Source organism: Hydra vulgaris, chromosome 08 (assembly GCF_038396675.1).
Source record: "Hydra vulgaris chromosome 08, alternate assembly HydraT2T_AEP".
Classification (NCBI taxonomy): Eukaryota; Metazoa; Cnidaria; class Hydrozoa; order Anthoathecata; family Hydridae; genus Hydra; species Hydra vulgaris.
Window position 1 is genome coordinate 19,117,501 of NC_088927.1, and position 21,725 is coordinate 19,139,225.

The window sequence follows — 21,725 nt, forward strand, 5'->3', positions numbered from 1 at the left end:
ACAATAATAATACGTGAAATTCGTTGTATTTGTTCAATTTGAAATCGCTACTGACATCAATATTAAAGAAAGAATTGGCAGCTCTCTGGCCACGGCCATTGAAAGAGATGAAGGAAAAAAAATAGAACCATAACTTAGCAACGCCCAATATTGAGCAATGAAGTAAGTGTCAGCAAAGTAATGAAAGTCAATGCTCACTATCTGATAGTGAGAGTTTAATGCAGTAGTTTATAAAAATATATACACATATTTTTTGTGCCTGTATTTATATAGCCTTGATTTTATTTTGTTATATTTTGATTTTGGAGCACTTTTTATCTTTTTTTCATTTGTATCTGTTTCATATAACTTCAAATAAATTTAATGATTTAATTTTTTTTTTTTTCTTAAAGCGTTCTATGATTATTATCGTCTCCTACGCTATAACCTGTTTAACTCAAAAGAAAAATGCAACCTGGTACTATATTATCATTTAAACAAGAAAACTGTTAAATTTTAATTCTTAAAAATTTTTCAAGATGATATTGTTTTTTATTAATTTTTAATAATAAAATTTAATAACCGAAAATACTCAATATTGGCCTTATATAATTTACAATATCGGCAACTATATTACGCCAATATTGCCTAGTATTATATCCCCAATATTGGCGCGATATAATTTACAATAATGGCACAATATTGTAAACATTATGGCGTCAATATTGCAATGTAAACATTTTGCCAATATTGGCCAATACTGGCGGTACAATATTGTACCGCCAATATTGACCAATATTGGCAAAATGTTATTGACCAATTATTGGCAAAATATTGGCGCCATAATGTTTACAATATTGCGCCATTATTGTAAATAATATCGCGCCAATATTGCACCAATATTGTTTGCTACTTGGGTAAATTTAGTGTATATATTAGTTTTAGTTATTTGTGATTCTGAAGAGCTAAAGAAAAATGCAATATATAGTGTGTTAGGTAATATCGAGTAAAATATTTTTGCCTTACAGCTGCTGTACAACAGAAGTTTAATAAATGTACAGATAAAGAAATCAGAGATTGGATGAGCTGTTTTCTTGCTCAAGCTGCTGACAGGAATGGAGTTTATAAAAATCGTATCTCAAAGGTGCCAACGACTGATCCAGATAGACAACGTATTGACAATTAACATATCGACACTGATTTTAATAATTGATTCTTGTTTTGTCTAATAAATTATATATATTTAAAAGTTTGTTTTTCTCGCTTTTCAGTAATTAGTAGAACATTGTGAAGTAAAAATAATAAAAAATGATGTTAACGTAATAATGCACCAATTGATGCATTAAGGTGGTACACCAGGAAAAAAATAGTCAAAAAAAATTTTTTTTGATTTTTTTTTTTAATATTATGAAAGATTCATCTATTAAGTTAACTTTTTTGAAGAAATTTTTACTTACTTGTGCTAATATATAGCTTAATTTTTCTCTAGTTGAGCCCCATTATCAGATAAAGTTCCCTAGCAATCTCATAGCAACAAATTTTTTACTTGTTTTGGAAGTGATTATGGACTTGTTTTCTTAGTAATAAATGTCAGATGACAGCATAAAGTCATCAAGCAAAATCACTTCGATAGAAGTCACAAATCATATTTATTATACAGAAGAAGCTAAAACAAATATTTTGGTTGTTAAAATAAACAGTTATTTTACTTACTTATTTCGTTGCTTTGTTTGTTGTCAAAATGTCAAGTTAAAAAAATTTATTTAGAAAGATAAAAAGAAAATGGAATGGATTCCATATAAATAAAAATTATTTTACTGTTCAGCCTTTAACTTCTCTATCTTCATCAGTTGCTCCATCTAGTTCCAGTGCCAAGAAACTAGTTATTGCCAATAGTGATGAATGTAGTCATCATGAACAAATTGACAATTATTTCATTTTAATGAAGAAGAAGCTGCGAATGAAAGTATGAAACAAGCTGCTAGTGAGCTTCAAAATGGTAAAGTTACTACTAAACCATCAAAAATACGTGTCTCAATTGATGGTTCATGGCAAAAACGTGGGCATGCATCAATGAATGGAGTTGTTACTGCTTTATCCGGTGGTAAATACATTGACGTGGAGGTCCTTTCAAAATACTGTAAAGGGTGTGAAATGTAGGAAAAGAAAAAACATTCACCAAAGTTTAATTCCTGGAAAGTAGGACTTGATTGTTCCATTAACCATCATAAATCTTCTGGAGCAATGGAATCTATTGGTGCAGTAAATATTTTCAAACGATCTGTACAAACAAATAATTTGATTTATACAGAGTATCTTGGTAATGGAGATACATCATCTTTTAACGATGTTTTATTTGCTGATCCTTATTATGAATATAAAGTGATACCAAAAAAACTGAAATGTGTTGGTCACGTCCAAAAAAAATTTGGCACACAATTACGTAATTTGGTTAAGAAATACAAAGGGACAAAAACCTCTATTTCGGGTAAAGGAAAGTTCACAGAGAAACTTTTAAATTCAATGCAATATTTTTATCGAATGACAATTAGAGCCAATAAAGGGGATTTGTACAAAATGAAAAAAGCTGTTTATGCAATACTCTTTCACTATACTAGCTTTCCTGATAACGATTATCGACACCAATTTTGCCCCAGAAATACAACTACAACATGTTGTAAGTACTGAAATGCTAGCAAAAAAATTTTTATACATCTGTGTCAATTCCACTATGGATCAGGACTTTGATTCTTCCTATTATTCAAGACCTACAAGCTGATGAATTACTCAAGAAATGTCTGCATGGTGAAACTCAGAACGGAAATGAAGCATTAAACTCTGTGATATGGTCTCGTGTACCTAAAAAAAATTTTGTCGGGAAAAAAGTTCTTGAAATGGGTGTTCATTAAGCAGTGATCCTTGATAATGATGGAGCAAATGGTATTTTAAATGTACTAAAGTATTATGGCTTGATCGGTTCAATAACTTGTAAAAAATCAGTTTTAGCAAATATTGTTTGTGTTAAACGAATGAATTTAAAATCAAATACCGAAAAGAAAAAAAGGAGGAAATGTTTAAGATTAAAAAAATTAGTATTCCATGGTGCTGAACAGAGTAAGGAAAAAGAATTTTATGTAGCTGGTGGTTTTTAGCAGTTTTAACACTTCAAAATCATCTGTACTTTTTTGTTTCTTGCTTTTTTTGCATTTTAGTTTTTTTAACGTTTCGTAAAATTCAAAACATAATAATTTGAGTAAAATTTAGTTTAATGAACTGAAGTTTTCAGGAAGTGTTTATTTACTATTGATGCTCCCGTTAACCCATGGGTTTTTCTTACATTTATTTAAATAAAAAGTTATTGCTATAAATCTATGGAAGGAATTTAAAAATTTTAACTTTTTTATTAAATTTGAGATAAAAAGAGTAATTTCAAAAATTTTCAAAACGCATGTGTCAATCTCTGTATAATAAGGTGTTTTATTATTGTGTCAATTTTTAATCCATTAACTTTTGACTTGATCAAGATATCTTGTTTTATAATACAATCTTTTTTGTTCTTTTTTCCGCCATAATGGATTTTTAATGAGTTAATAACTTATTTTTTTTTAATAAAAAGTATTAAAACAATTTGTTAAAACAAATTTTCAGCAAACAAAAAGTTTGTAAATATTATTTCACAGTTTTCGTTTTTTTCCTGGTGTTTTTCACAGTTTTCGTTTTTTCCACCTTAATAATCAAGAATATTTTCGTGAATGTTTCTGCAACTAACAGCAACATATGTTGCCAATATTGTTTTCAATAATGTGCCAATATTGATGCAGATATTAAGCTAATATAGCGCCAATATTGCTTACTACTAGGGTAGTGTGCTTAATAAAACTCAATTCATTCACATTAAAAAAAAACTTTCTTTTTCTTTGTTAATTTTTTTTTTTTTTATTTAATTTTTGTTAAAGCAAGTAATTTATAATAAAAACATCTGACAACAGATAAAAAAATGATGATAAAGAACAGGAAACAAGTCACTCTGAATCTAAGTTAGATCGACATCAAAATCACATTGTTTAAGAGGTTACAATTTAAAAACCTAGATGATGATTTTTTAAAACCCCTATAAATTAATAATGAAGGCCTGAGAGAATATTAGATAAATTGAATAAGACTAGTGAAAATAATTTACAAGTAAAAAAAAAAAATGTAAACAAATCAAACTTATTTTAGGTCCTAGTCCTCAGAAAAAATTATTCTAACATTGAGGGAAAAAAAAATTAATAATTCTACTTAAATACCCACCAAGCGGTTTAATATTGTGTCATATCACACCTGTCTGTACTTAATTGTGTTTTAAAAGCTGGCAGTGTGGATCTTCAAAATGGTCAAAATGTCACGATTCTTGCATTATAAAAAAAAGATTTAACTGCATTGAACAAGAAGATGACTTTAAGAGGAATGAGTCATCTTAAGGGAAAGCTTTTCATTGTTTATTTTGAAAGTAAACTTGTAGATAAAATGATCACAGTTCAGAGTTATATATTATCTGAACCTTTAAAAGAATCGCGTTTAGTGTATCACAAGATGATAAAACAAAGCAAGACCACTTATTAGGCGTAGTTCAAAGCCTATCTTTAAAGGAAGTTGATCAGGCCCAACACGTTTACATCCTATTGAAGTATTATGGTTATAAAGATTAGGTAATTGGCATTTGTATCAATACCAAAAACAGTAATACTGACAAAGACACTGGTGCTGTACACAGTTTGTCAGATATTTTAAACTATCTGACAAATTGTGTACAGTTTGTCAGATAAATTAAGTATTAATTTATGATTTAAAAATGATTTTAAATCATAAATTAATACTTAATTTATGATTTAAAATCAGTCATAGGATGGATGGTAAAATTGCAATTTATTGAGTGGTCGGAACGGCTGTTTATACCGGCAGTTAAAGGGATTGGTGGATAAAACATTCTTGTATTGCATTCACAACATTTATGTGTCATTAAAATTTATTAAAAATTTTTAAGAAAACAACGTCCGAGTGATCTGCCTACCTGTCATTTTATCTCATATTTTACAGCGACTGGACATTGGAATATATTATGACGTTAATTGTACTTGTAAAACCGTTTTAAAAATGTATTACAAATCATCAAACGCAAAAATATTAATAAAGCTAATTTTCCAAGTTTAATCAAAGGTTTTTATAAAAGTGGCAAGTGCTTTACCAGACGAAAATAACCCTGTTTTTTTCCGTTCAAAAATACAAGGTTATTTCCTTTTAATAAATCTAATATTGACCTATCCGAATTTAAAATTACAAAATATTTAAGATTTACCACTAGAGCTAAACTGCACAGCCGTCATTAATTTCTTCGACACCAATGTCAAATTTTTTTAGTTAAATATAACAAAACACGCATTCCAATTAAAATTGGGTTAAAATTTTCAATGAAAATATTTCTGCAACAAATTAATGCCTCTGGTCAACACATCAACAAACCAATAAGAAATTATATGTAAGAAATAAAAGAGAAATTTTAACTGAAGCCAAAACAATGTAGAAAGTTTGAGCGATTAATGAAAAACAAAATAAAAAAAACCTACAGACGTATCAAAGACTACGCAGACGGTAGAAGCAAACTCTACAGCAAAGTCAACAGCAAAAAGTACTGTTATATAAAAAGTGCAAAATGCATCTCCTTGATTTAATGGTTCATTGTGAAAACATTTCATGTCGATCAACAAGGGACTAAGTTTCTCTGCATTAGTGTAGACTTGGTTCCAATAATGATTAAAAGATATATACTTTTTTCTTTTTACTAGTTTTTATAAACAAATTGGTTTCTCCTTTTTTTTTTATTGTTTTCTCATTGGTTTCTATTTTCATTTTTAACGCTATTATTAGAAAAGTTTAAAAATCTTTAATTAACAAACTTCTAAAAAGTGATCTTGAGTCTAACATCTTACTTTGTGATCAACTATACAAGTTTTGATCCTCTCGTTTTACAGTAAACTTGATAACAGAAAGGTTGTGTCGCGCATTAGATAAAATCTAATTCCTTTTAATCCTTTTTCTTTCAACTGATTCTGTTCTCGACATTTAGATATATCTTAGTTATTCTTGTATAGAATAATGTTGCCACATTTGACCTGTTTCGTTAATTTATGTTGTTTACTTGACAGCCAAAGTCTAAAGACGCATTATAAATATTGTTGAACCTACTCAAACTGCTATAACCTGCTGAAACTGCTAAGAATGAGTCTCTGATTAATTGTTAAAAGACTAAATCTCTTTTTTTTCTTTTTTTAAAAAAGTGCAGTTTGCTAATCTTGCAAGCTATTATTACTTGTTTAATCAATCAAAACACAATCTTGCGTAACTTGTCATTTAAATATATTAGACTCATTTACTGTAAGTGTTCCTTTATGCTTAAAAAACTTCTATTCATTTAGTTTTTTTTCTTGAACATCTGTGCTTTAAAAATATATTTCATCTTCATGTTTGCTTTATAGCTTCGAGTTTTTATGTCTTCTGTGAATCACTTTCTTGCAATTTTTCTGCCTTTTTCATTATTTGTTAGCTCCCAAAATAAATAGTGGTTGCTAGCAACCTTGTTGGATTTGAACTTTCATTTTTAAATAAAAATATTTTTAATAAGAAAAATAAATATTAACAATCTTTTGTCCAACATATATGCTTTGCTGATAACCGCATAGCATATATAATGAAGTACTAATAGCCCTACAGGCATTTGTTTTTAAAAGTTACGTTCTAAGTGACTTTTAAACGTTTTTTAAACGTCTTTTAAACGTTCTTTAAGGTACTATGTGTAGAAAACGTTTAGATTGGCTGGGAGTGAAAGATTGTTTCTTACCACCAAAAGAGCAACGTATTATCATATGTGATTCCTATATTAATATATCTTTAATGTAAACTTAAAACTTTTTATTGATTAAAGATAAATTTTTATTAAAAAAAAATCTTAAAATACTTTAATTCACTGGTTTTAAAACTAGTACTTGTTAATGAGGTATGACTGGGTTGTATCGCACACATGTTTGAAGGGTGGTAAACTTAACCCATTTAAATACTTAAAATCAGCAACTTTTTTATACACTACTGTCGGAAAAATTGTGGACACCCTTGAGTTTTGTAAAAATGGTTACTGATCTAAGGATTTCATTAATCAATGCACACAATATTGAACACAAAACACAGTAATAATACAGTTAAGTAAACGTGATTGTTATGGTTGAGTTTTTTTGACACGAAGTAATGAGAAACATAATTTTTCGTAGTGTCCACAATTTTTCCGACAGTAGTGTATTGATAATAATATATTTAATATAATACACTTGACTTTTTCAAGCTCGATATTGAAATTTTCAAGTTTAGTTCACGCAATTGCTCAAGCTTTTTTTAAAACTAACCTGACAAAACAGACTTCAAAGTAGTGTCATACTTTACTCAAGTTTGCTTCTTGCATTACACCCCAGCCCTTTAAATTTATTAATGCATCGATGTACTTTTCTTAGTGAATCAATAGCATACTTTGTTGAATCAGAAAATCACGGTCTTCGCTAGTTTTTTATTTAAACTATTAATTTATGTTTTATAACTTACTTTCAAAATAGTAAAAATTAATGAAAAACTTTGCTGAAAAGTTTATATGTTTGAAAAAACCTAGGATTAAGTATTTTACATCAAAATTTGAAAAACATACATTAATTGTTTTTAGTTCTCCGGTCCATTGACAACTTTTTAAAAAGTTATCACATTTAACTTTCAATTGCAGAACAGCTCTTTCAGTAAATTTATCAGGAAAGATCTATAGAAAAAAAAATTTTATCAATTTTTCTTAAGAAGTATTCTTTTATTAAAAAAATATATATTTTTTATTTAAATTGACTTAAATATTTTATATTTTAAAAATAAAGTAACCTTCTCAGAATTCAAAATGGTTTTGTCTAATGGGCAAATAAAAGCTCCATTGTTTCTAAAAAAGAATAAGTTTTGTATTTTATAATTACTTTTGTTATATAAATAATAATGTCATATAAATAATATAGCTACTAATTAACTCGGTATCAAGTATTACGTCAACGACGTAAAAGGTGTGTTAAATGCATTGTAACAAATTGCTTTTCTCTCACTCTCTCTCTCTTTCTTTTTCTCTCTCTCTCTCCCTCTCTCTCTCTCTTTTATATATATATATATATTATATATATATATATATATATATATATATATATATATATATATATATATATATATATATATATATATATATATATATATATATATATATATATATATATATATATATATGCATATTACATTACGTAATTTTTAACTCATTTCAATACCTTTTTATAATTTCTTCTGAGCATGAAAAACAAAGTCGATGACCACACAATGTTAGAACAGGTTCACGAAGAGCCATTAAACACACAGGGCATTCAAATTCGTCTGAAAGTTCATCTAAAAAATGCGCATTGTATCCACCACACTTTTTCGGATCCATGCTTCCCATTTAAACTTTCTTTGCTTTTAAAAAACATAAAAATGCTGTTTGTAAGAATAATTTTATTTTCAATTTATCTTTTTATGACTTTTTTAAAATAAAAATATTATTTTTTTAAACCTTATTTTTATGAAAGTAAAATTAAAACTATTTTATAAATATAGAAATTTAAGTTTGACAGTGCATTCTGACACTTTATTGAAAGTGTTTTATAAAGTGTCAAAAAAGTTGTTCCATTATTTGTCATTGCGTACTGCGAATTTAAAGAAAAAGCAAATAAAAACAATAATTTTTTAAGTAACCAATGAAAAGTTTTAAAACTACAAAATTTATTAAAAGCCATAATAAATAATTTTTTTGTTAACCAACAGTTGTTAATGTTATTTTATTTACAATAATATACTTTAAACATACAACAATAAGACGGTTGACACTTTTAAATTAGTCAAAATAAAAAAGCCAATAAGGCAGCAAACTTTTCGATAAAGAAGTGTGTTTTGATGTTATATAACTTTATATGGTTTTAGTTAAATACGTAGTTTTATAATAAATTATACTAATAAAAAACTCTCTGAATTGCTTCAACGATTGCATTGCTTTTATGATCGTGGCACTTTCAAAATCTAAGCAAAGCACGCCTGTCTATTCTCGGATTTCGATAACTAAAACAAAGCTGTTTATTTGAAAATAGATTAAAAAACTTATCCCTGTTCACGTTTTAAGAATAGGCTCTTTTCAAACTCGAAATATCAAGGTGTCTTTTTATTTTATAATTTTCCATTTTTATGACGGTGGTACACGGCGTTAATTTTTGGCCAAAAATCTCCCTAGGCAAATTTTTAGCGTGACTATTAAAACTAACTAACGTTTAGACTAGAATATGTTCACGTTTAGTTCAGTCTACGGTATAATATACAGTTAAAAACCAAAGTTTACGGCCTAGAAAACATTCTCCGGTCTTTAAACCTTCGTATTTTTCAAACCATGGTAAATAAGCTTCCAAAAAGATAATCGATAAACAAATATGTTACTTCTTTTATACAGTTAGTTTTACATTTGAAATTTATACGTGCATTATTATCTTTTTTCTTTTTAGCATTGAGAAATTGAAAGTTAATGTATATATGGAATATACGGATAAAAACACATAAAGTTTTTGTTCAATACTGTGTTTACAAGATATATATATATATATATATATATATATATATATATATATATATATATATATATATATATATATATATATATATATATATATAATAAATATTTCACTTCAGTGAGGTAATCCACTGTTATTCAGCGTGGTAGCCCTTCCCCAACCAAATAAATAACATCAATCAATATCAGCTTGGGATTATCCGATGGCAGCAGCTGCAATGTTGTCCGACTTGTTGGATCTTGACAATTTTGGCAAAGTAATGGCCGAATTGTGTATTAAGGCAGAAATTCCTACCTAAGTTTCTAATCAAAAAGCTGCGAAGTGCTCTTGAAACAAGAGCACTTCGCAGTAGCAATCAAATCTATGTTCAAGGCTTTCAAGGCAGTTTTTTATAAATAAGAAAAGCAAATAATTGATCTAAGCGAAAGAATTAAAGCAATAGAAACAAGGAAGCCGGATAATGTTGTAATTCCGCTTTTCAGCAACATAGTTAAATCAAAGAAACTTAATGTTCAAGAAAATAACTGTTTAATGGCAGTTTCGAAATTTCAATCAGAAAAAGATCAAAAAGCAAATAACATAGTCTTATACGGATTAAAAGAATCAATTAAACCTGACGAAGAACACAGAAAACATGATGAATACAATCTCGTTCGCAATCTTTTAAGTGAACTACAGCTACCACCAAATAACAATGTATCCATATCGAGATTTTATCGAATAAGAGAAAAGCAACACCAATAAATCCTAGAATTAAAACTAACACAATAAAAAACAATTTAACAACGCATTTATCATGTTGCTCCACAGAAGAGTTACTGGGTGATATTACGTTGTCCCAAATCATACCATCTTCAATACCAGTTCAACTAAAACAAAAAATATTTTTTAAGCTAATATCAGATGAAAAAATCATATTAGCAAAAAAATACGTCTAGCGTATCATTACTGATGCAAACTAACATGTCAGCAACACTCATGGAGACTTCGAACTATCCAATTATCTTGACACCTACATCAACATTATGATGATTGTAGGTGATGTTGCCATCTATATCAAGGATAGTATTCTAGCTGAGGAAACTAATGTTGCCCAACATAACTCGACCGAAAATGAACAAATATGGTGTGTGATCAATATTGGGAAAGATATTATTCTGATTGGTTGTATTTATTGTCCTCACGACTTCAACGATGACTACGTTGTTTGTGTTTAAGCTACCATATTAGCAGCAAAAACTGTTCTTCAAAAACTAGGCTGCTTGTCAATACTTCTTTATGGAGATTTCAATCTTAAAGGAAAGTTTTACAAATCCATTGAAGAGGGAAGTGCTGTAGCAACCATTGCCTATGTAGCCCACAAGCACCCAACCGATCTAAAATTTCAAGAATGTCTCAATGAGTGCCATCTTGCGCAGCTGGTTACATTTCCAACATATCGCCAGCATAGGGATGTTCCTTTAGTAGCACGCTTGACCTAATATTCTGAGACAAACCAGACCGCTCCATAGGTATCACTAGAGCAGAACATCTAGGCAATACAACAGGAGGTCAAGTACATTGCATGATACACGGACTCTTTGCTGTGACGGGGCACAACATAACAACTAGTCCGATGAAAAAACGATTTATCTGGAGCAAAGTTAATTATAACTCCTAATAAACTTGCATAGCATCTATAGATTGGATAAAAACATTCAGCGGAAACTCTGTGCATATAAATTAGCAGATTCTAGTTGAAAACTACAACGAAGCAGTCATTAAATTCATTCCAACAATAACTTCACGTTCTATAAAAATCAACCGTTGTGAATTACGCCAGAAGTACTTGAAACTATCCGAAAAAAAGAGAAACTCTGGGGTAAAGAAACACATGAGGCACTTCGAGAAAAGCATAAACTTGCTTGCAGAGCATAAAGACATAATAAGGCGGTAACGGACCACGAGGAGATGCTCGTCAAAGATTCAAAATCTTACCCAAAAAATGTGCATACTTATGTCAGAAGTAAACAAGAAGCCAAAGGTTCTCTCCGTTCAATTGAAGAGGAAAATAACACTATTACAACAGATATAAACATAATTTGCTCTACCCTCAGTAACTATTTTCAGTTTGTCTTTGAAACTGAACCTGATGGTAGTATGCCAACATTTCACAATTGTACTCAAGCAACATGTAAAATTAATGAATATTGGTTCACTATTGCAGACGTTCAAAATCATCTAAGTTATCTTGAAGTAACTAAATCAATTGGTGAAGACGGAATCCATCCAATTGTTTTACGTAACTGTGCAGCATTTGTACTACCACTCAACTCTATCTTTAGACAATCTTTATTTTCTGGCTCTGTACCTGACCTTTGGAAAAAATAAGAACATTACTCCATCTTTAAAAATTAAGAACTTAAGGTTCACAATTATCGACCAGTCTCCCTCACCTCAATACCGTGCAAAGTAATGGAAAAAATAACTCACAAAAATATTATGGTGCATTGCGTGGAAAACAATCTAAACTCCAAGCATCAAAACAGTTTTCTTCGAAAAAAGGGATGTCTGGCTAACCTCCTCAAAGCTCGCAATATACTTACCGAGGCTATACACCAAGGTTACAGTGATTTCGCTAGGGCATTCGATAAAGTCCCGCACAAACGTCTCCTACATAAACTAAAAACATACGGCATTCACAACAAACTGCTACTTTGGATCAAAATGTAGCTTAAAGATCGTAAGCAACGTGTTGTCCTAGGAAAACACGTTTCTGAGTGGAAGAACGTCACAAGTGAAGTTCCTCAAGGTTCTGTTTTAGGACCACTACTTTTCATTTTCTTTATAAACATTCTTCCTGATAGTATCGTTCACAAGATATTACTATATGCTGACGACAGCAAATTTATTGGGATCATAAAGTCAATATTGGACATCACAACGCTTCTGGCAGACATAGATAACGCGGTTACATGGTAAAATACTTGGCTAATGCACTTAACATAGATAAATATAAGGTGATGCGTGCAGGTTGTCCAAAGAAACGTTTCTCACATGAGTACTCTACGAAAACCGCCGATGGCATGCACCACACAATTGCAACTACAACTATTGAAAGTGACCTTGGAATTCTCATCTCTAACAACCTGAAAGTTAGAGCGCAAGTTGAAAAAGTAGCATCCACAGCCAATTGCATATTAGAAAGGCTCAAAAATCCTTTCCGCAGTGGAAACTTAACTTTGTGGCGCACACTCTATATAACGTATATCCGGCCACATCTAGAATTCGCCATTCAAGCCTGGACCCCGTATCTAGAAACAGACATTAAGTTACTTGAGGATGTTCAAGACCGCGTCACTAAGACAATATCATTTATCAGCCATTTTGATAAAATAATGAGTCTGCAGATATTCAAACTTACCACCCTTAAAGAACGTTGCTTACATGGAGATCTAATCCAACAATTCAAGATTTTCAACAACATTGACGAAGTTCATTTTTTGGTCCGACAGCACCAACTAATTGGGCGTGAGGTGAACAACCTGCGCGTCCATGACAAGCAGCTCAACCGTCAATTCGTAAGAGGATGTGAGGAGAGATCATATTTTTTCACAAATAGAGCTGCAATCCATTGGCACTTTCTCACACAGCACACTGTCAATGCTCCAACTTTAAATACATTTAAAGATCGTATTTCGATATATCAAAATAAAATTTAAGTCATTTTTTAGTCATTTTATTTTTATAAAAGTTTAAAAGAGAGTCGTAAAAATTGGCTTTTTTCTTTTATTTGCTATCGTAATAATTCGGGAACCATAAATCGTTTAAAAATAATTTTACCTCTATCTTGTAGAAAATTTAATTTTAATACCGATTTCATATTTTTTTTTTGTTTTATAGTTAAAAATTAGACAAAAAAGTAAGAAAAATTAATATTAATTTTTTTCTGGTAAAACCGATCATTCACATATTATTAAATTCCTCATTAAGTAGTATGTGAATTTTTAAATTAGGTACCTAGGTGAATTAAATTATTGGATTTTTTGATGTGTTAGTTCCGGGTTTTTCCTATATAAAGTTATTTTACAAAAATGACTCAATGATATTTATTAATTATTCACTTTCAAGATGACAACACGTAAAAATTCATACAATGAAGAAGATATAGAAGTTGCGTTAAATGATATAAAAGAAAAAAATACTTCAATCAAAAAAACTGCATTCAAATATGGCATTTCATTCTCAACTCTAATAGGTCGCAAGAAAAACAATAATGCTAGCTTCATAGGAACAGGATCAACAACCGCACTCTCACAGCAAACAGAGTCAATTATGGTGCATGCGTTTTTGTTCCTATGTGATTGGGGTTATGGTTTAACACGAAATGATGTCATGAACTTCGTATGCGGTTACCTTCTTTGTACAAATCAATCAGGCCTATTTAAAAACTATTGGGATAACTTCTGGTTGTCACATTTGAAATTGCGATGAAACGGGTTTCTGTGGTGATCAAGGCAAAGCAACTGTAGTATGTCGAAAAAGTGCAAAGCTGATGGATACTTTACATCACCATTCGTAGTATGCAAAGCAAAACGAAACTTTAGAGCTGAGTGGGCTTTAGGCGGTCCGACTGGCACCAAATACTCAATTTCTAAATCTGGTTGGATGGAGCATTACACATTTATTGATTGAATGGTTGAAGGAAGTGTATATACTAGAATGTCAAGCTATTAGTGGTACTCATATTTTACATCTTGATGGACATCCGTCTCACGTCAGTTTAGCAGCTGTATTGTTATGTCGGGAAAACTATATAGTTTTGATTTGTCTACCAGCTCACTCATCTCACATTCTTCAGCCACTGGACAGAGGTGTCTATTGCCATGTTGAACAAGTTTGGAAGGCAGTTCTTACCAAATATTACAAAGACACAAAATGCAAAAACTTAGATAAAGGAAATGCTCCTACGTTGCTCAAAAAGGTGTATGAGAGCGGTAAGTGTTTTACACGTTTGCACGCTATTGCTGGTTTTGAATATACTGGGTTATTTCCACTTAACAAAAACAAAATCAATCTACAGGTATTAGCTATCTCCGAAAAGTTTAATCAACCGACGTCTTCATCGCCATTGCAACTTAACACATACCACTTTTAGCAGAATAATCAGCCGATATATAAGATACAATACAATTTATAATCTTCCATTTCCTGGAAGGCTCAGCATTTCAAATAAAAGAAATAAACGTTCACTTATTCTCATAGTGAAAAAAAAATTAGAAATTTATCATCTGCTGTTTATAGTCAAAAAGGACAAAAAGCTTCTGGTATTGTTGCTAGTGCTCAAACAATTAGAAGAGTACTACAAAAACACAATTACATGTGGCAAGCTGCTTGCAAAAATATACGTCAATTGATAAAACATCAGGACAAAAAACTGATGTTTAGCTCATAAAATTTGGTCTATGAGCATGTGCGACAACGTCTTTTTCAGAGATGAAATAAACATTAAGGTTGATTTAAGAGAAAACCAAGTAATGCTGAGAAGAAAGTCACATGAAAAAACGGACCCAAATTGTTCAACGTATAAAACAAACATGGTAGTGGTAGTATAGGCATCTGGGCATGCATGAACTATAAAGGTGTCAGTTATTTCAAACTATTTGATGGAAAACTCGATTATCAAAAGTATTTAGACATGTTGGATAACTATTTAATGCCATCCACTGACATTTTCCCAAAACACACGGGAATCTTACAACATGGTAATGCTCCATACTGCTAAGATTTGCAAGCAATTGTTTAAAGAAAACAATATCAAAACCATGTCTTGGCCTGCCAATAGTCCAGATCTCAAAAAGATAGATAATTTGTGGTCTGAGTTAAACTATAATCTTGGTAAAATTGAAATAAAAGATCTGGACCAGCTGAAAGAACTAGTAACAAAACTACTGAATAGTGTTCTTAAAGAGATTACTCAGAATTTAGTGAACTCCATGCCAAAACATATCAGTGAATGCAGAAAAGCTAAAAGATTGTCAACAAAATACTAATTATTTTTTTTATGCTTTGTTAGTATTTTATAATTAAGGTTTGTTTATTTTGTTTTTGTGGCCATATTTTTTTTTGATACAAATGAACACTTGTTTGTTCAATATTTTATATTTCAGTTTTTTAAATTTTTATTATTTTATAATAAATGTAATAATAAAATGTAATAAATGTAATAATAATCAACGTATTTGTGACACAATGAAAGACTAAGAAGAATAGTCATTCCGACACAAAAAAGCATAAAATTGTTGTACAAAGCTTCAGGTAATGTATCTTGAAAGCAAACCATACCAGTATACAATAGAAGTTGTCGAAATTCTGTAGCTTTCCAGCATTCAAAATCAGAAAATGCTTTTGGCTTCCGAGCAAATTCTGAACATATATTTTGTTTTTAAATGAAGCAAATTTTTTAATAAATCTAATACTGCACGTGGACCAAGACTTGTTTAATTAACAAATACCCAAATTTGCGTAAAATACCCAGGCATGAAAAATGAATATAATCACCTGGGACTTGTGATATCAAACCAATAGAGGTTTGAGCTAGAGGGCTCACACAAATGTGATGCTTACGATCTGACATATTAGCAAATGATGCATCTGTTCTTAATGTGGCAGCAGTTTCAGGGAAAGTTACTTTTCCATTATACACACCATGCTGTTCACATTTATCGCAGCCATTATATGCATTATGACCTTTAATGCAATTTAAAAATGTTCTTGCTGGGGTGTCACAAATAAGTGCAGAAATTCTAAATAAGTAATGTTGACTGTTAATTGTGATACCATTTTTGTGCTGTTTATTAACTTCTAAAATAAAGTCAGATAAGAAAGCTGTAATGTTTTAAGGTTTGCAATTGTAACAGTACAGTGCAATAACAAATGGTTTTTATTACATTGCAATATTCCATCAAACTATTCCACTAAACCAAGAATTGGCCATATCTGCATGCTTGAACTTTTAAAAAGAGGAAAGCTCTCAAAATTGACTTAAATTGTTACTGTCTTATCTGTAAAACATTCTTTTCTTTCAGATAACAGTCTATTTTTAAAGTCTAACAAAGAATACAAATACACAAAAACTTCATACATTAATTGTTTAGTATTTAGAACAGATTTGAGACTTTTTGGTAAGTCAGGAAATGATTTGCGCAACTTAATCAATAAATCACCGAAAGCTGCTTGTGTTATTTTGTCTAGTTGCCCAACTAGTCAAATCATTAATTAGGACATTTATAAAATTTGACTTGTCTATCGATAAAATTGATTCTGAACTAATTAATTTTTCATCTTTGGTTTTCCAAATTTTATCAGAGCTGTTGACACAATCATGAAAAACTGAATTTAAAGAAAAAATAGCTTTATCAATAGATTTTTAACTCTACGGAGTGCCATCAAACTTTGAGTTATTGCAGTTAATATTTAAAGGCAATGAATTATCTTCCAAAAAAAAAACTATTAGCTTCAGCGGTTTCATCGAAAATAGTTGCAACATTTTTTTCAATCTCCCTCGTTTAGTCCAGTAGCTCATTTTTAACCTAACAATACAATAAAAAACTTGTTTCGTTTAACAAAACAATTAATTTGCAATTATTTTTCTAAAAAAATTTTTTAAAAACAAAAATTCTGTTCAATAAAATATAATCTTCAAAAGATTTTAAAGTAATGAAGTAAAAGAAAACAGACTAGAACAGTATATTTTTATTATTTTTTTTATTTTTATTTTTTTATTTCGTCATTAAAAAAAAAAAAAATACAATGCTGTTTCATATAAATATAATTTACATGACCGGGGCTAAAAGAAGACAATATTTGCCTTATCACTACACCCCGACGTGCTTTCATCAGCAAGCGTGTACTTTCATTAAAATGTAAACATAAAATTACTTTGTAAGATAAATACAAATAAAATAAATAAAAATACAGATAAAAAATAAATATAAATTTTACATGTATGTTAAGATCAATAACTAATCTATAATCAAAAGGAAATCGTAAAAAAAAATAAAAAATAAAAAAACAAAAAAAAAATAATAATAATAGTTACACATAAAAATTAAAAATAAGTTAATTAAAGAATTTAAGGAAAATTTAAATTAAAGACCAGTTAATAAGATAGGTGTTAAAAAATAAAAATTAAAATTAAAAATAAAAAAAAACGAAAAAAAGAATCTTAAAAAGAATTTAATTGATTAACATCGTTAAGAAGTTTTTGTTTTAGTTTTTGTTTGAATAGAGTAAGCGAAGAACAATTTTTTAGCTGGTTATTTAACAAAGTGTTCCATAATTTAGGACCTCTGATGGCAATAGAAAATTTAGTAACCAATTAGTGGATTTTAGGTTGCTCGTAATTGTAATTTGAAAATCTTGTAGGGTACTCGGGGTTAATTTTATTGAAAAGTGTATTAAAATAGATAATATAAGAATTTGATAAAGGTTTAACTGAAAATTATTGAATATGTTATGATTTTTAAATAGTTCTTTAGAATGTGTGAACCGACCTGCACCTGAAATAACTCTGAGAGCGTGTTTTTGTCTACTAAGCAATTTTTTAACTTTACTTACATTAGAGCTGCACCATGCAATATTTGCATAGTTTATATAACAATGTATGAGGGAGAAATATAAGTCTTTTAAACAGTTTTGGTTTAATAATTGTTTAGCTTTGTATAGAATGCCAATATTTTTTGAAACTTTATCTTCTAACGTTCTTATGTGTTCTCTCCATGTCAAGTTTTCGTCAAGTATTCTCTTAAAAACTTTAATGATGACTCTCTAATTATTTTAGAGTTACCAATATTAAGATCAGGAAGTTTGAATGGGAAATTGTCTTTATCGTGAATTCTATGAAAAAAAGTACACTTAGTTTTATTTAAATTTAAGGATAATTTGTTTTCCTTAAACCATTCCGTTAGATTTAAAAGTTCCTTGTTTACTATTTTAAATAAAAGGTTGACATCTCCATTAGAATAAAATAAATTTGTGTCATCTGCAAATAAAACTGAATTTAAAATATTTGAAAACTTATGAAAGTCGTTTACATAAATGAGGAATAACAGTGGACCCAGAATGGAGCCTTGGGGAACACCGCAAGTTATAGTCACGTAATCAGTTTTTCCTTCTTCGTGTGCTGTGTATTGTTTTCTCTGCTTGACTAACTTTTGAGCCATTCTAAATATGTGCTTTTAATTCCATAACTTTCAAGTTTTTTTATAAGAATGCCATGGTATACTGTATCAAAGGCTTTGCTAAGATCTATAAAAACTCCGAGGGTAAACTTACTTTCGTCAAATGCTTTAAATATATCGTGAACAATATTAATAATGGCATGGTCAGTTGAACACCCTGGCTAAAATTTAAATTGTTTATTATATAGAATATTATTTATATTTAGAAAAGTTAAGATTCGGTTATACATAATTCGCTCTAAGATTTTCGAGAAGCAAGGAAGAATTGAAATTGGTCTGTAATTTTCAGGATTAGAAATGTCTCCTGATTTAAAAATAGGTATGACCCTTGCAATTTTTAGTTTCTCCGGATAAATACCTAGTTTTAAAGATAGATTAAAAATATATAAAAGAGGGATTGTTAAGTATTTTATCGATTTTTTAATTACGTTACTACTAATATTATCATTTCCCACACTTTTGTTTAGTTTTAAAAGATATATCTAACCCCTATAACATTTTAAAGTTACGTTACGTCTTAATCGGTTACAATTGGTAACAAGGTTACATTCTCTAACTTTTAATTTAATATTAAGTAAATAAATTTGATAATGCAGTAAATATTTGTTTTATATTGCCGTATTGCTAAAAATCATCTTTTATTTTATTTTTATTGTAAAATAGCTTCGTCTCAATTGGTTACTTTGTCACGAAAAAAAAAAAAAATCTCAATTCGCAACGTTACGTCTCAATTAGTTTTCTTTTTAACTTTATAAAGTGTAACCAAATAAGACGTAACGTAACGTTAATAAATACAGATTCGAGACGTAACTAAACTACGTGACGTAAATGGATTTTTTCAAAGTAACATTATGTCTTAATTGGTTACACCCTAACAAGTATCAAGATAGACGTAAGGTAACGTAAAATAAAGTAAATTTGTGACGCGTTAAATTTGCGAATGGTATTGTAGTTTATTCTCCTCGAGCATTTGCCCTGCAGAGGTATTAATAAATGTTACAGTAGTTAAAAAATAAAAATACAAGGTGGTCTACTGTTCCACTATTAAAATACATAAAGACAGACTCCCAGGGGGCTCACGTTTAAGAAAATAAAAAACCCACTATATAAAAAATAAAAAATCGAAAAACGAAAACGAAAAAACGAAAAAAATTAAAATTTGAAGAAAATAAAACGAAAAAGCGAAGAGAAAATTTCAAAAAAAAAAAAAAAAAGATTTTCACTAAAAATATATCTGGGCATTTTAATTTACAAGAACTTTGTTAATTTCTAGATTAAAATTATTTTCACCGCTCCAGATATTTTTGCATTCTTGTAGAAAAGAAATTTTTTCATTATTAATAATAGAAATTTGGAATTCGTCTGACAAAATTCTTTTAATTTTGCCTTGGAATTCCAGCATGAGCGTCCTTCTGGGGTAAATTTTTTTGTCGTGGAACGACCTCATTCTATTACAATATATTATGTATAATAGTTCGTTAGTTATTAGTTTTCCAATATAAAATTTATTTATAAAAGTTGATGAAAAGAAAAGTAGTGATTTGAAAGTGTTTTTAAGAGGTATTATGGATGGGCATATTTTGTGAATGAGGGCTAAAGTGTATTTTACTAAGGGTTGAACTTTTTCACACTTAAACATCATGTGTTGTATGTTTTCTGATTCTTTCATACATTGTGGGCAGAGATCGTCTGCTATATGGCCTCTTTTTTTAAACAGTGTATTGGTGGGTAGTGCAAAATGTATTAGTTTATACTTTATTTCATCGGCTTTGTTGTTGCTTTCATTTTTGTGTATGGATATAAACAAATGGGCCCATTCTTTTGTTGAGGTATTATTCATACTGTTGAAAATGTCCTTCCATCTGTAAAATTTATTGGGTGTACTTTTATCGTTGTTAATTAGGGAAGTGTTGTAAATTGCTTTAGGAGTTAAGTCAAGGAATCGTATTCGACGGTTGTTTTTGGTGCTTATGCACAACGACGTTTTGTTGTAGTCGAAGCTTTGACTTTGGGTGTTTATCATGTTTTTCCATTGGGGTGGAAAAGAATTTATTATGGTTGTTAAGAGGCGTTGTTTTATACCAATAACTTGGCTTTCCAGAAAGCCCTGGACAAATACTTTTGAGATGTCCCCTAGCATGATTATGTTATTATTTATGGATTCTTGAGTTGGTTTCATAGTTTGGTTTTTGTTGCGTATGTATGGGTTAAAAAATATTGGTTGCATTAGCACTTCTTCGATGGTGAGATTCTTATGGTTATTGTGTTTTAAGTAGAATTTATTCCAACTTTTCATTGTTTGTTGGTAATACGGAGGTAGAGTTTTTAAAGAATCATATGAGTGTGATGTGAAAAGGACAAGGTTTCCTTGATTAGCGTTTCGGTATTGATTAAGTATGTAGGAAGCTGAGTCTTTCCAGGCGCCGTTTTTGCTTTTGTTATACAACTTTGAGATCCAGCTCAGTTGTAAAGATTCGAGTTTTTTCTTGACGTCGACTATATTTAAACCTCCCTGGTCTATCGGAAGTTTTGATGTTTGCTTAGGGGTTTTTACGGTGCTGTTATTCCATAGAAAACTTTCTATTTTACGTTCAATTATTTCGATTTTTTTGTCAGAAGGAATGGGTATTGTGAAGGCTAAATGCCATAAACAGCTTAAAAGGGTTTGATTTATTACGATAACTTTACCTTTTATGGATAACTTGAAACGCTTCCAGCTAACAATTTTTTTGCTAATGATGTTAATACTCTCATCCCATTGACGGTTTATGTAGTTACTTGTGTTCGAGAAGGTTATACCTAGACTCTGGAGAGTGTTGCTGTGCCAGGAAAAATT

The 21,725-nt window shown here is 29.8% G+C and overlaps 1 protein-coding gene across 4 annotated transcripts in view; it reads right to left on the reverse strand.

Annotated features, from left to right (window-relative positions):
• The window catches only part of LOC136083668 (TNF receptor-associated factor 3-like), a 173,145-nt gene extending 164,613 nt beyond the window's left edge, over positions 1-8,532 (reverse strand). For all 4 annotated transcript variants that reach the window (XM_065803222.1, XM_065803223.1, XM_065803221.1 and 1 more), the window contains exons 1-3: positions 8,349-8,532; positions 7,924-7,978; positions 7,706-7,810 (exon numbers count right to left, since the gene is read on the reverse strand). In XM_065803222.1, the coding sequence (XP_065659294.1) occupies positions 7,706-7,810; positions 7,924-7,978; positions 8,349-8,515 (327 nt within the window). In that variant the 5' untranslated portion in view covers positions 8,516-8,532. The remainder of the gene's footprint in view (positions 1-7,705; positions 7,811-7,923; positions 7,979-8,348) is intronic.
• Between the last annotated feature and the right edge of the window lie 13,193 nt (positions 8,533-21,725).